The sequence below is a fragment of the Mauremys reevesii genome, linkage group 10 (genome assembly GCF_016161935.1).
Source record: "Mauremys reevesii isolate NIE-2019 linkage group 10, ASM1616193v1, whole genome shotgun sequence".
Taxonomy (NCBI): domain Eukaryota; kingdom Metazoa; phylum Chordata; order Testudines; family Geoemydidae; genus Mauremys; species Mauremys reevesii.
The window spans coordinates 17,751,197-17,767,070 of record NC_052632.1 but is presented as its reverse complement, the minus strand read 5'-3'; the positions used below and the strand labels follow the sequence as shown (position 1 = coordinate 17,767,070).

At 45.1% G+C, this 15,874-nt stretch overlaps 2 protein-coding genes across 6 annotated transcripts in view; one reads left to right on the top strand and one right to left on the bottom strand.

Annotated features, from left to right (window-relative positions):
• Positions 1–2,498, top strand: part of TM6SF1 (transmembrane 6 superfamily member 1) — a 33,647-nt gene extending 31,149 nt beyond the window's left edge. The window contains exons 9-10 of one of the 4 annotated variants that reach the window (XM_039491655.1): positions 1,556–1,689; positions 2,139–2,498. In XM_039491655.1, the coding sequence (XP_039347589.1) occupies positions 1,556–1,689; positions 2,139–2,370 (366 nt within the window). In that variant the 3' untranslated portion in view covers positions 2,371–2,498. Of the gene's footprint in view, positions 1–1,555; positions 1,930–2,138 lie in introns of those variants that run through there. The other 3 variants (XM_039491654.1, XM_039491657.1, XM_039491656.1) reach the window with 3 other exon arrangements.
• A 2,392-nt stretch (positions 2,499–4,890) lies between these two features.
• The window catches only part of HDGFL3 (HDGF like 3), a 48,648-nt gene continuing 37,664 nt past the window's right edge, over positions 4,891–15,874 (bottom strand). Inside the window, exons 5-7 of one of the 2 annotated variants that reach the window (XM_039490073.1) lie at positions 13,867–14,013; positions 7,567–7,619; positions 6,528–7,043 (exon numbers count right to left, since the gene is read on the bottom strand). In XM_039490073.1, coding sequence (XP_039346007.1) covers positions 7,605–7,619; positions 13,867–14,013 — 162 coding nt within the window. In that variant the 3' untranslated portion in view covers positions 6,528–7,043; positions 7,567–7,604. Of the gene's footprint in view, positions 6,012–6,527; positions 7,044–7,566; positions 7,620–13,866; positions 14,014–15,874 lie in introns of those variants that run through there. The other variant, XM_039490074.1, reaches the window with a different exon arrangement.

Genomic DNA, 15,874 nt, shown 5'->3' with positions numbered 1-15,874 from the left:
GACCCCTAGATACTTCGGGGTGGCCACAAGTGCCTACACAGATAGGCCCACATTAGACAGCAAAGAGCCTTTTGCTCCTTACCTCTGCTGCTGGTGTTTTCGGCACCGGGCCTTTGCTGGCTCTCTGAGCTGCCTGGCCTAGTGCAGTTCCCAGTGTGAAGTAGGGAGTGGGGGTGGTGGTCCCAGGAACAATTGGATGTTGAGCCATGTTCCCAGCAGTGGTGAGCTGCCACGGGCGGAGCTAGAAGTGTGAAGGAGACAGACTGAGTTGCTAGGCTGTTAAAAAATGCGATATATGGAGTGCCCCTGAGCGTGGCTTGTTGGTTAACAGATACTTAGGGAAATACCAGGAGCCATTCTGCTAACGTGAGTTTGCATGTGATTTCTTTTATTACTCTGCTTTCTGAGTAGGGCTTTCTAGAGCAGCTCTCCGCTGTCAGCGGGGGTGGTTAAACATACTGAAACCACTAGTTCCTTTTCTGTTTTAATGCACACTCTCTAGGTAACCTCCTTGCAGAAGGTGGTGTATTAGGACAAGCACATAGACTGTATGCATCTTGCGCCCTTCTACTTTGTTAGCCAAAGGCAAAATTCTCTGCTTTGGGACTCCTGGATAACTCCTACTGACACCAGCAGAGAGCAGGGTTTGGCCCATAGTCTAATACTACATTAAGTTCCGGTGTGTCTTTCCCCACAAAATCAAGCAGATGTTTATCTTCCCCAGTTCCTCCTGCTGCCAAATCATCAATTTGGGCAGATGATAGTTAATCTAAATGAGATGTTGCTTGATATAGCAGATAACAGATGGAGACAAAAGACAGCAACTATCCTGAGTGCTTCTCTGTTGCTTCTATCTATAAATGTTTGTTTATGCTAAAAATATGTTTCAGTGCAGTGAGTTCTCCTCTGTATATAACCTTAGCTGTATAGTTAAGCTTTACTCCAACAACTCCCAGCTCAGTAGCCCTTTTGGGCCCGATTTTGCAGAACTCCTACAAAAGTCAACAGGAGTTTTACCAAAGTCAGGTGTGCAGGGTTGGGCCAAAACATATTTTAGTGAGACTTAATTAGCTGCGTAGTTTTCCTATTTTCTAACATTTTTATACAAACTAAGGGTCAGATCCCGCACACATTGGTGTCAACAGCAATATTACCATTGATTCCTATGGGTGTGAGGCAAAATCTATAGGCTTGATACAGCATTGGGATCTATTAGTGCAGACCTGTGTCCATGAGGACTTCACTGGCACTTTGCAAGGGTTCACGTCAGCGGCCCCTGCTATATGAATAGGACCTAAGACATATGGGAGACTGGAAGAGAATGGGAGGTACCATTTATTTGTATTATATCAAGGCAAGAATGATGTCAGATCAGAGAGTATTTTATACTGCAGTCCTAAAAAATGACGGAGAATTGGGATTCAGGCATAAAGTGGGTTGCTCAAAAAATGTTATTGGTAATATGTGCATGTGAATATAGTAATGCAGATTATGCTGTCATTCCAAAATGTACATCATGCTTACCCATTCTTTTATATATATATATCTGCCACAGGCTCAGTTTTCCCATATTGGTGCTTCTCTTCATGCTCGAACGCCTTACATCTACAGAGTCCCCGAAGAGGCAAAATTCTATTTTCTAGTACTGAACATAGTGTATGGAATCCTTCCCCAACTGCTGGCTTATAGGTGTGTCAACAAACCAGAGTTTTTTATGAAAGTAAAAGAAGAAGAAAAAGCTCAATAGAAAGATTGCTTTCACCTCTTCTTTTTTGCTATGTATATAATTGTTTTTTGAGGTAACTGGACTCTCTTATAGACTCCAAATGATATGTGGTTTATCAAAAACGTGTAAGATGGCCCAGTCCACTTTGTGTATCATTACTGTAAAGAGAGAAAATAAAGGCAACTGCCTTCAGTAAACACTTATCAACATTTTGCTTTTATTCTGTCATGGAGATAATTTCTAAAGCTATTCTTGAGTAAGTAAGCGGTTTGAGTTTTTTTATTAATACCACATGGAGTTAAGCAATAATTATTTCAATGTTCTGCCTGCACAGACTACTCCTGGGGGAATTCTGCGCAATGCAGAATTTTGCAGAAATTAATGCGTGCAGAATTTCCTTTCTTCCCCACAGAAATGGGCTGCAGAGCTGTTGGCCGTCACTAGGGTCCACTGGACCGGACAGAGCCCAACTTGCAAATAGAAGACAAGGCTGGGGGAGAGGGAGGGAACTGGAGGGTTCCCAGCAACTGCAATTCCCAGCATGCCCTGAAGGAAAGAAGTGGCGGCACGCAAGAAACTCCGTGCAAGATCAGGACCCAGCATCAGACTGTTTCTCCCTCTGGATCCCTGGGCTCTGGGGGTAGAGGGTGTGAGTGTCTGGGCTGGGGGGGGCCCCACGGCTAGCCTTTGGGAGGGAGAGGGGGTGTGAGTGTCTGGCCCCCCAGTTGGGCTCTGGGGGAAGGGGGGCAGAGTAACAGGAACCGGGTTGTCATAGGGGTTTCTTTAATTCTCTACTCCTGTTACAGACATACTTGCTGACTGGTATTTTGAAATAAATTACCAAAATAATTGAAACTGGCATGATTATATAGTATTATTTTGACAAATAAAATTTGCAGAATTTGTAATGTGTTGGCGCAGAATTCCCTCAGGAGTAACAGACTGGATTGTTTCAGCATTACCAACTCTCATAAAACTAGGGTGGATTGTTTTGGTTAATATTTGGAAGTATGAACCATTAACATACATAACATGGTTACGTACATGTTTTATTGATCAAAAAGTATTTCTTGCAGGTCAGCCCTGTTAAAAACCCTGAGAAATCTTTTGAAGAAGACTCTCTACATGTGAAAGGCAAATCATGTGGTTGTGGAAATGCTGTTTAAGCATTCAGTCCTGCTCAGTGCTCTCCAGGTCTCATCCAGCAAAGCATGTATGCACATGTTTAATCACTGAAATTGACAGGACTGTTCACATGCTTAATGTTAAGCACATGCTTAACTGCACTGGTGAAGGGGGACGGTCAGAGGGCTCAGCACTTTGGAGAATCCAGGCCTTAAACATTTCCAGGTGTTTTCAGAACGGAAAAACTTCTCTACACAAAAACAACAAGGAGTTCGGTGGCACCTTAAAGACTAACAGATGTATTTGGGCATAAGCTTTCGTGGGTAAAAATCCTCACTTCTTCAGATGCATAAGTGAGGTTTTTTACCCACAAAAGCTTATGCCCAAATACATCTGTTAGTCTTTAAGGTGCCACCGGACTCCTTGTTGTTTTTGTGGATGCAGACTAACCCGGCTACCTCCTGATTCTTTTCTACACAGCTGCTTTTGCTACTGATATTTTGCCATAAACAAGCAACAGGTAATACAGAATTTAGTAAGGCCTTGGCTGGTAGGGCTTAGGTTTCTACTTGCAGTTAGAAGTATTTCTATTACATCTGAATATCTTTATACTAAAAATAGTACAAGTCTGTCTCATTTATGGATGAAAATAGAGGATAAACTTCATTGGAAACATTTCATGCTTGGGTATTTTAGAAATTCTAAATTTGGAGGGTTCTTTTTTCTTGTCTAAACACAGTGTCGGGTCATCCATGTGCATGTTTCAACCTATATGGGGGGACTTGGAAAACAGGAAGAGATTCATACTTTAACAGGAGAATGTCAAACCCTGAGGGGAAGTTCACAGCCGTGGTCAGAAGAGGGCATCTATGTTTTATAACTCTAGCCAAAAGGGCAGGATTCAAGACTCCCAGAGCATGTGTTGGTTGCAGTGTTGTTGTAGCTGTGTTGGTCCCAAGGTATGAGAGAGACAAGATGGGTGAGAAGCTCTGTGGAGCTTCAAAGCTTGCCTCTTTCACCAACAGAAGTTGCTCCAATGAAAGATATTACCCCAGCCACTTTGTCTCTACCGTAGCACGTCAGTCACATAGGCACCGACTCCGTGGGTGCTCCAAGGCTGGATCACCCACAGGGAAAAATTAGTAGGTGCTCTGCACCTACAGGCAGCCAAGCTCCCCATACCTCCCGCCCCACCTCCCCCTCCACCCGAGTGCGCCACATCCCTGCTCCTCCGCCTACCTCCCAGTGTGTCCCGCCTGGCCACCACCAAACAGCTGTTTGGCGGCGTTAGCACGCTCCAGGAGGAAGGGGGAGGAGCAGGAATGTGGTGCGCTCAGGGGAGGAGGCGGAGAAGAGGCGGGGCCAGGGTGGGGATTTGGGGAAGGAGTTGGAATAGGGGCAGGGAGGGGACGGAGTTGGGGCAGGGACTTTGGGGAAGGGGTTGGAATGGGGGCAGGGTCTCATGGAAGAGACGGAGTGGGGGTAGGGCCGGGGGAAGAGGGGGAATCGAGCACCCACGGGAAAGCGGGGAAGTCAGCGCCTATGTTCAGTCAATGTTTGACTGGCAGAAAGGAGCTCATAACATTTATTTCCTCCAGAACTCAAACCTTCCAGAGTGTGGAGTCCTCCCTTATAAATCTGAATTCAGGTCCGCTCCATCCCAGCACATTCTCCCCAAGAAAACAAAAAAAGAGCAGTTCAGCCGTCGTAGGATATACCATCTCACAAACAGGTATCACGCCCCCAATGTTTTCTCTAGTGCTTTCAAAGAAACTCTGAATATGGTCAAGGTGAATTTAATAACCTCCTGTTATCCAGAAAAAAAAAGCAATGTACAGAAAAAAAAATTCTCACCTGGACTTGTATCTATTATTGTCAACTCAGTGTTAACAGAATGTTTTGCTTTAATACTTGAGTTACATTAATACCTCACATTATTACACGTATGAAGCCAAATATGACGCTAACTTAGTTGCTTACAACCTCAAACCTTACTCCCAATACACATTCCAATAAATTTATTCTGTAAAAACAATACATTTTTTGTTTTTTTTTTGGTTTTTTTTTGTTTTTTGTTTTGTTTTTTACAGTAAACTTGTCAACTACAAACCTTGAATACGCAAAAGATGTTCCAAGGACAAGCATAACAAGGATTGATAAAACCAGACTAAATATGTTTTCACAATAAAAGCTGGCATAAAAATAAATAAAATTCTCTATTATCACAATAGCAACAATAATGTACACAGAATAATGGTTTTGGAATGCTTACTTCCTAGTCTAGGTCTATTTCCAAAATTAAAAACATAAAAACAAAAACCAAAAACAGAAGAATGACAGGATCCTTTTTTTAAGCCTTTCAATACTGAAAATTCGATGTTTTGGTTTGGTTTCATAGGGTTTCTGTATCACAATAAGCTTAGAAATGGAAAGCATCCAAATGAATGAGCTCAAATTGTGTTGGCATTGGAAAAAATCCTTGTATTAATCTAACGAAACACAAAAAGACTTTCACTAACTCCACATATAGGTACTAAGCCAGATAGTGTACATTACATCGTGATTTTGAGAAATATTAACGAGTATAACTAGCTAGGTACTTCTAATAAGGAAAGATATTTTATTACAGTATTGACCTTTGCAATGATCTCAGCTGAAGAAGAATTTTTCTTTCATTTTGTAAACGGATCAAAAAATCAAGAAAAGATGGATACAGTGTAATTTAAAGTTATGTTTGTAGGTGGAATAGATTCTTGTGGTCTTGTATGTAGGGGACTAATTCCTAAGGTTTGCTTGTTTTACAAAAATGCAGATTTTGAACTATTTAATTTGGAGTTTCTGCCTTTTCTCTTTAGAAAAGGCTTCTACCACATGTACAACTTTGCAACGTCTCCATAAACCTCAGTCACTGGAAAAGGGCAACTCCATGCAACCAAATAATATGAAAATCAAAAGATATCCCTTAGAAAAAGGGTAAAATGTCATTTCTGCAAACACAACAGATAGGAATGTGAATAATGTGCATACAAACTGGGATGCTGTTGATGATACCAATGAATAGATGTGCTGACTCATATCAAATCCAAGAATATTAGACAACCAAACACGTAACCTTCTTGTGTTTTCCCTTCATGTGCAGCAGTCATTATGTTGGTTAAGTCTGAAAGAGAGAAAAAAATTGTATTTAATGTAAGATTTAACGCATCAAGCTGCAGAGAACAAGATTCAAATGAATGCCTTATCTTTACATTTCAGAGCTACAGTTACACTAACTTCATGGTACATTGCAACGGCAAGATTTTTTATTTTTTTAAGGAAACAGTTCGTGTTGCATCATAAACACACACTATCACAAAATATTAAAGAACCTGGCTTGAGCATTTAGGGCTTTATTCAAATAAAATGCTTTGTTCCATTCATGTTGGTAGATTTTGTCATCCCACCCCATAATTTCATTATGAAAGGTGCAGGATACACCAAACACAACTAAGTTCTGTAGTTTTCTGTTTCATCAAACCCTTGGTATGCATCACGCAAAGGTTAGATCACTGCTCTGTCCACAGGAGCTCCTGGGCCTTGCAAGAAGTCACTAGAAATGGCTGTGTGTTCTGCTCAAGCAAATGAACACTTGCCCACAACGAAAGAAATATAAAAACTGAGGATGTGTATGTTATTGCTGAAGATATAGCCTGGCTTGGAGCTCTCTGTGGGATGAAAAGCATAGGAGGAAGAAAATCCCATGTTACTATTGAGCCAAGGCCAGCTCTTGCGCCCATTAACATTAATAGGAGCATAATCCGTCCCTTTCTGTGTGGTAATGGCAAGTCTCTTGTCTTCATGTCTCAGTTTCTCCATGTAAAATGGAGTTAGTGATACCTACCTACCTCACAGGGATCCATTCATTTTTGTCTCTCTCATGGAAGATGCTGTATGAGCACTGCACACTCAGCTGGGGTTTCCCTTTGGGGACTGTTCTAGAAATCACTTGTCAAGAAAGGATTTGGAGCATTACCTGGCCTATCCACCCACCCACAAATTACTGACAGAAAGAACCACACCACACATAGTCAACGTGAAGCAATCAACAATATATTTGTTTTTGTTCATTCTGAAAAAAAACATCATCAGGAAAAAGGGGGACAGAGGGTGAATCCACAGGGAATGGCGTGGTTTTCATTTTACTCCACAGGATCTGGAAGAGAATAGGAGAAAGAAAACATTTTCACACTGTAGCACTAGCAGCTCCCTTCCTGAGCTCTCACCCTGTACAACCCCCTGCGGCAGCGTTATTCATCAACCACACCATGGCTGTGGGTGAGCATGTCTCTCTGACCCAAGTGGTTCAGCTGACTACTGCTGCCAGCTAAGGGAGCTCACTAGCACAATCGACCCCCAGTCCGGTTGTGGCCTGTAGCTGCTTATGGCTCTCCGGGACAGGGATCGTCTTTTTGTTCTGGGTTTATACAACAGCTAGCACGGTCAGGGCCAGGTCTGTGACAAGGGCTCCTAGGCACTCTGCAATACCAATCTAATTAGTAGAGGTCTGTGCTTTTGTTCCTGGTAGGGGGTGTTACAAAATACATCCCAGACCGAATGCGCAATGTCCTTCATGGCCCTTCCCCCTCCAGTTCCCAGGGCAGTGATGCTTTGCAAAGCTCCCACACTAACTCTCTTCTCTCTCCTGTTTATGTGTCGCTCGCTAAGGTTATACTTACAGGTGCTTCGGAGCCTTTGCCTGGAGATGCTCTCACTGCTATTGTGCTTCCTTCTGCAGGGAGGTGCAGACACCCGTTAAAACAATTACAGACCGATTAGTCAACCAAATCCTGGTTGCCTTTTACTACAAATCTCTACTGACATGTCATTCTCCCGCATTAACAAGGGAGGCAGGGGCTGCACTAGTCAGTCCCTACAATAAAAACGTTACATTAAATATACAACGCTATCCCACCGTAGTGTTACGGCTTTGCTCTTGCCAAGGATAACGTGCCCATAGGGTTGAACTGAAGGGGCAGTGGTGGCCGCCACTACTTGCTAGGGCTCAGTCGCATGTTAACGCTGCAACTCCTCCTCACTGCCCAGAATTACAACTTAAGTGCTGGGCCGTAGCTTAGCACATGAGATAGGATAAAGACGAAGGGGTCGGATCATCCCCTACCTGGCTGCTGCTGCACAGGCGACAGAAATCCAGTCGGATACAGCCCCCCGCCCATCACGGAGCACGTCCTGCCTACTCGAAAATGCAGCAGGGGGTTTGGCCCCCAAGCCAGCAGCTCCCCCGATGGTCCACACTGCCCTCAAGAAATCTGCAGGGACCCTGTGCCTCTGCTTGGGCTCCTTGATCTGCCCACTGCTCCTGCTGAAGCCATGCTGCCAGGCTCCCACACTGGCTGCTGCCCCAGAAGCCGCCTTCCAGAGCCGCTCCACTGCATGGATGGGGCAGACGTTACGTTAATGTTGACGCTAGGAGTGTTTACATACTTGCTAACGTCCTATGGGTAGGACCCTACCAAATTCACAGCCATGAAAAACATGTCACAAACCATGAAATCTGGCCTCCCCCCATGAAATCTGATTGTTTGTGTGCCTTTACCCTATGCTATACAGATTTCACATGGGAGACCAGCGTTTCTCAAACTGGGGGTCCTGACCCAAAAGGGAGTTGCAAGGGGAGGTCACAACATTATTTTAGGGGGTCATGGTATTGCCACCCTTACTTCTGCGCTGCCTTCAGAGCTGGGCGGCCAGAGAGTGGCGGCTGTTGGCCAGGCGCCCAGCTCTGAAGACAGCGCCTCTCTATCAGCAGCGCAGAAATAATCATGGCAATGGCATTCCATACAATCCTTACTTCTGTGCTGCTGCTGGGGGCAGCTCTGCCTTCAGAACTGGGCTCTGAGCCAGCAGCCACCTCTCTCCAGCTGCCTAGCTCTGAAGGCAGCGCCACTGCCAGCAGCAGCACAGAAGTAAGGGTAGCAGTACCACAACCCTCCCTACAATAATCTTGTGACACCCCTCCCCCCCCCCACACCTCCTTTTTTGGGTCAGGACCTCTACAATTACAAAACTGTGAAATTTCAGATTTAAATTTAAATCATGAAATTTATGATTTTTAAAATCCTATGACTGTGAAATTAACCAAAACGGATTGTGAATTTGGTAGGGCCCTACCTATGGGACTTGCAGGGTAGTGGTGGGCATGATGCTGCAGGGAGCAGCCAGCACCACAGATCTGGTCAGAGAGCCCCATCCCCATGGAACGGATGGACAGAGGATTATGATGCTGGGAGGATGGGTATCCCCCTGCTACCCTACCCTGGTACCCACCCTGCCCCAGATCAGCAAGGGTTTCATTCCTTCAACAAGACGGTGTCCACACAATGACAGCGACAACTTTGAGTGCCTTTATTTGCGTTCCTTTGAGTCAATCACTCCTCTTGCTAGTACAGTGCAAAATCACCCTGGCCCTGAAGCAAACAAAACTGGCCTGAAAATCAGGGACCTGAAACCAGTTCCCTGCTGCACCACCATCCCTGTTGCACCTACTGGAAACTGGGCACAAGAGAATCTGGCCTCCTGTAGGTAAAAAATATGTGTGGAGTCAGGAAAGTTGCACATGTAAGTACGGCAGGAGAATAGAGGATCCAGTCAGAGAGGCTCTAGTGGCCTGAGCGTAGGACTACTGCCAAGCTCAAATCCTAGTGCTGACACGTCCTCCCTGTGTGGTGTTAGGCAATTCACTTAATCGCTCCGTGCCTTTGTTTCTCTACTTGTAAGATGGGAATAGTGATATTTGTTTACCTTCTTCATACACATGTTGTGACAATTAATTGGGCATCAATTTTGAGGTCACAATGACTGCAGAATCCAACCCTTAATAAACATGCTGCGACACAAGGTTATTACTGTAGCAGGAAGAGCTCCTGGCAGCTATTACTGAAGTCTAAGGATTTGTTATATTTCACAGGAGTCACTAGAAATGTTGGTTTTCCACAAAAACACCACCGTTAACAAATGTCTCAGCCACCAGCTCTTTTGAGTATGCTCTCTCAGTAGTAATGGTATCAGCTGATAACCACTCTGGACTGGATTGTAACTACTTACCTCACCCTAGCATGAGCAGTTACTCCCATGAGTAGTTCCACTGCCTTCAATCAGGGCTGCCCGGGGGGGGGGGGGGCAAATGGGGCAATTTGCCCCACAGGGGCCCCCATGAGAGTTTTTCGGGGCCCCTGGAGTGGGGTCCTTCACTCGATCCGGGGGCCCCAGAAAACTCTCGCAGGGCCCAGGCCCCCGGAGCTTCTTCCGCTCCGGGTCTTCGGCAGCAATTCAGCGGCTGGGGGTCCTTCCGCTCCGGGACCTGTTGCCGAAGTGCTCTGAAGACCCGCGGCGGGGGGTCCTTCCGCCCTGGGACCCACCGCCGAAGTGCCGGGTCTTCGGCGGCGGAAGATCCCAGGCCCCCTGAATCCTCTGGGCGGCCCTGCCTTCAATCACAGTCTCTGAGCACCACTGTGAGTAAGGAGAGCACCTTTAAACCTGAGTGTCCCTGGGCTGTATCAGGGGAAAACCCCAGCTGTTTTACTTCAAACTAATGCATTATGTTTCAGAGTCCATAGAGCCGTCCACCCCCTGAATGGTGACTATATTCATCCTCACACAAATGAAAGGATGCAAAGCCCGTGCCTTGCTTTTGATTAAAATCAACTCCATACATCAGTACATAGTCTAAAGCCCATCACGCAAGTCAAGCAGCGGCACTGACTGACATTCAAATACATCCCGTCACAAAACATTTAGGAGCGTGTTTCACAAAGCCATAACAAGAGTCTCCAGAGTAGTAAAATGGAGAAGAAAAATATGTCTCCAGTTACATTTAAGAGTCACAGCAGCCAAAAACCAAAACCACAACTCAAAGGAGGTTTAGCTATGCAATGTGAATCTGCTTTCATGGATTCACTCATTTACCAGCTAGTTTTATACTGTAAAAGCTAAATGCAATTAGAAATGAGAAAGGTTACACAGAAATATTCTGCTTAGAAGGTATTTTGAGGAAGCCTAAGCATAGGTACGCAGCTGAGTATTTAAAAGCAAAGGACTCTCTATCCAATGGGCAAGCAGTCTCAGTGGCTGCGAGCTTATAGAAGCTCTGTTAAGATCCATATTAGCCAATAGACTTTTGAGGTTCAGGTACAAGATGCAGTAATTCTGGGGTACCATTCTGAAGAGACAGCCATGCTAACAGCAGCAGCCAGGGAGGGGAGCCAGAGGACCTGGGAATAGCTAGGAAGATGGTATGAATTTAGCGGAAAGCCTACAAGAGGAGCTGAACCTCTGGGCTGGTGTGATAGCCAGCATGCCTGGCTTATGTTCTAATATCAGGGTGGTGTTTCTCTGGCTAAACAAGGATCAGCCAGATGGGGAAGGTTTTTAAAGGGCACTATGATCCTAAGGCACATGTTGATCTCCTACCTCTCAGTCAAAGCAATGATGATTAAAAGACAAACCCTGTCCCCTTTGAAGATGGGAGAGGTGCCTTCAGCACACTGGAAAAGCATCCAGGCACTATATAAATGGAGCGACTACTGTGCTATTATTAAGATGAAAAGCAGTCTGTGTTCTCTGGGTTACTCATGCCTGGCCACAAGAGGATGCATGCTGGGAGCACCAGAGACATGGGGTCTCATCTGCAAGAGCTCTCCTCCCCTGAGCAGTGCTGCAGTTAAATTGAGATGAATGTTTTTAGGCCTCCCACCATTCTAGCAGGTTTCCATGGCCTTCCAAGGCTTGGGAAGCGATGAGGCTAGGCAGGGATCTTTGCATGGATCCAAAATGGTGGGGCTGACTAACCACATTCCAGAGAGCAGCGTTAAAGAGGCCGTTTGTTATGTATAATTAGAGGTGCCAAAGTCAGCATCTTGTCCACACTGAAAACTGTAACAAAACAACTAATTTTCTAATTCCAGTCTTGCACAGGACCCTGAGCTTCCCTGAGATGGAAAGAGCAGCTTAAGGTATATTATTGTATTATGTTCCTGGCACCTTCTTATGCCCACTGAGCTTGACTTTCCTCCCCACATAAACCAGGTTTAAGTTCGCTGAGGTAAAGAGAGTTGCATTGAGGTAAGTGAGAAGAGGAGCAGGCCCACTCTGTTCAAGTTGCGCATTCCTGTTCAAATGCTCTTTCATAGATTTTAAGGCCAGACCATTAGGTCGGCTAGTGTCACCTCTGAGTGAAATTCTTTGGTCTGTGATATATCAGACCCCTTGCATTGAGCTCCGTAACTTGTGTTTGACTAAAGTACATCTTCTAGAAAGGCATCCAGTCTTGATCTGAAGACATCAAGAGATGAAGACTCCATCACTTCCTTGAAACAGAACTTTAAGAGTTACTGGAAAGCTCCAAAGAGAAATCCTGAGGAGGACTGAGGGTGAAATTTACTCAGTGTACAGGGACGCTGAAGTCCCTTAGCACAGCAGAACCACAGTGGTTCCACTACATATGAGGTGGGCTGCCACTAGGTAAGCATGACTGGGGACGCCATGCCCCCAGTGCTCTTTATCAGCCCCTCAGAAACTGTGGAGTGGCAGTGTCTGTAGTGGCCTGGGGACAGAGCTGTGAGTGAGTGATTACAGTGCTGATAAATCCCCATGGAGGAGGTGTGCTGGGATTGTGGACTCTATTCCAGCACAGGGCTTGGACGTGCTGCAATCTGCGCCTCTCCCTGTGTGTAGGTTAGGGTGGTGGATTCCATCCCACTCCTACCTGCATGTAGTTATAACTCTCTCACATTTTATGCCATAGTTACTCACTGAAACTGGTCATTAAGTATTTCAACCCTGACCAAGAGGGACTAGGTACCCAATCCTGAAATCTGAAAATTCATCCAGTCTCATTACTACGAGCAGGCAAAACTCCATGCACGGTAGCATCTTCCGACCATACTCTGAACATGGGATGTAGCCTACCGCCATGTTCCTCCCACAAGTATGTGTCTGGGAGTCTGACCCAAGCATTTGGCATACACTTTGCACCAATCACCACCCCTAGGGTCAGTGCTGACTTAGGGTTCCGTATGCAAGCGACAGAGCCAGCTCCCAGTGTACTGGAGAGCATGCCCAGCAGTTAAAGGGGTATAACCATGACAAACCCAACACAATCATAAAGAACTGTGAAGGGGGAGGTCGGAAGATACATTTGAGTGTGCGGTGTCCCACTGCATCATTCCCCACAACCAGGCCTGTTACCTGTGCACTGTGAACGGCGTAGGACAATACAGAGCAGGAGTAATTTTTTTTTAAAAGGTGGCTGCTATTTGCCCATTTGGACAGGCCAGGATATGATATAAACACATCGAGACACATCTGTTCTCCAGACCAACACTCTCCCTGTCTGTTGCTGGGCTCGTAGTAACAATGCCAGGGAGTGCAGTGGGCACAAGTGTATGTGGATAAAGCTTGTGAGGGATGTGCAGGTTACTTTTTTGTGCCAGCTGCCCTGCTGCTCCGGGGCACAATGCCATTATATGCCCCCTTCAGCATAGTGAAACCCAGAGCAGGACCAGCCCAGGAGCCTGCATGCACATGGCCTGATTCTCCTCTGACTTATGCCTGCGTGAATCAGAAGCAACTCCAAAGAAACTGGCAGAATTATGTAGGTGTAAATCACGTGAGAGAACAAGCAAGCCCACTGCATTTAGTAAGTCATGGTACAGTATGCACAGGTCCTGATTCTGCTCTCACCTCAGTTTTGTATCAGTGCGACTTCACTGGAGCTACTCCTGATTTATGCTGGGGTCAGTGAGAGGCAAATTCATGCCCACAGTGTTTGCTAAGTCTCACTCACTCATATAGGTTGAAATCCATCCCTGTGCAGGGCCAACGCCACTTACACCTTCAAAGCAGGAGTTGAGCAGGACTTATGCAGTGTGTGTAGGCCTCTGCACAGGGTGCACTTCACCGCTGAGTCTGAGATCTGTGGTAACAAACTGCACACAAAGGGAATGTGAACGGAAGATTACCCCTTCACTGGTTTTCTGCAAATCTGAAGAAGTGTTTCTTGTGTCATTGCCTGCGTCTCCCGCATCAGAGCTGCTCTTATTTTCTTCCTCTTTGCAGTCCTTATCATCTTCATCTCCGGGAGATTTCCGTGACTGCTTGGAGGATTTCTAAACAGATCAACAACACAGTTAACAAACAAAAACCAAACTTCAGAGCGAGAAAGACGTAGCTTGTGTTTTACAATGCGCATGCGAGTCCATTCTTCTTGTCCCAGCTCATGGGCCCCTGTTTGAAGCTCTTCCTAGATACAGTCAATGGGGGTGGAAAGCATAGGTTGGTTTCAGCGTTCAGAGTTACAGCAACCGATGAAACAAGAGGAGAAATTAACAGCTGACATAGGTGGGTAGCATTGCTAATCAGAGGTAGAGATGGTAACAGGAGAAGGGTCATCTGGTAGGTTTGGTTACTTAATGAAATGATGGTGTCAGATTGACAAAAGTTTTGATTAAACACAGAGGTGAAAAACGAGAGCAGAATTGACAGAGCTGCTTTCCATACTTTCTTAGTGCTGTCAGTTTTAATATATTAACATTAAAGCCATATGGAACCAATACATCTTTCCTCTTCCCTTTATGTTATGCAATTCTCCAGCACAAAGGGATAGATTGTGGCTTTAAGCCACCATCCTACTAATTTTCCATTCGTCCAGAGTCTTCCAAAAACAAAAAAGGGGGTAGACAAGACCTGAATTTCTAATGTGAAACGGGGGAGGGAGAGAATCTTTTTATGTGGTTTTTTTTTTTTTTTTAAACCTACAAGCTCCTGAGTGCTGAGATCTAAGGTTTTTGTTCAGGTCCCAACCCATTTCTAATGCAAACCTCAGCAAATCTGAAACTAGCCCCCAAATGGCCAGATTAATACAACAAAAGAGGCCAGATTAATAAAACAAAATAAATCAAGCACTAATTCTTATAGGGGATTCTTTCCCTTGATTTCAGTGGGCTTCAGATCAGGCTCATGATTAAACCAGGTTTTTTTTTTAAAAAAAAGAAGAGCAAAGCCATCTTGAGCTGTTCTTGAGAGCACATTAATCAAAACATGCCTGTTCTGGCAGTTTCATCATACACACGATTATAATCAGTGCCCATGTGTTCCACAATTCTACAGTCATAGATTTTTGCTGTTGAATCCACCCCTTGTTGCAGAGTCGTACTACAGAACCCAAGATTTCATTAAAAGAAAAATATGGGCCATATTGTGCTACCGATTTTTAACTCCCTGGGAGCTCTGCTAAAAACCGGTGGCATGATACGGCCCTATGTTTCTAGTTCTTATGGTTGTGAAAATAACCTTGAAATGTGAACTGAGTGTAAATCAAAGCAGAGTTTGCAGACAGCTTAAAATAAGAGCTCAGAGAGGGGTGAACTGCCTCATTCATCCCAGTGCAGAGTTAGTTCTGAAAACTGAAGATGACAATTCAAATGTTGACCTTGTTAAATGTTTCCCTCATCTTTATCTTTATTTATATTTACCTTATTTAAATGTGCTTGTCCCACAACCCCAGCTGCCTTGGTCCCAACTCAGCTGCCAATGCCTGAAATGCCCATTACACAGCGGCCAACCATCCAGCTTCCCTTCACCACCACCAATTTCGCTGATCTAATAAAAATGACAATCCGGGAAGTGTGTAAAATATGTTGGGGCAGATCCACAGCTGGTGTAAACTGGTATTGCTCTGTTGGCTTCCATGGAGCTGTGCTGATTTAAACCAGCTGACAATCTGCCTCACTGAATAATACACCGGTGCTACTGTGCTGACAGACAGACAGAAATATGAAAATGAATAATAGGATCTCAACTACTTACGTGGCTCCCATTACCACAGTGCCTGAGTCCCTGGCAAGCTTTAATGTATTTATCCTCCCAGCACTCCTGTGAGGTAGGGAAATGCTATTAACCCCGTTTTACAGATGGGGAAGTGAGATGCAGAGAGACCAAGTGACTTGCCCAAAGTCATACAGTAAGTCT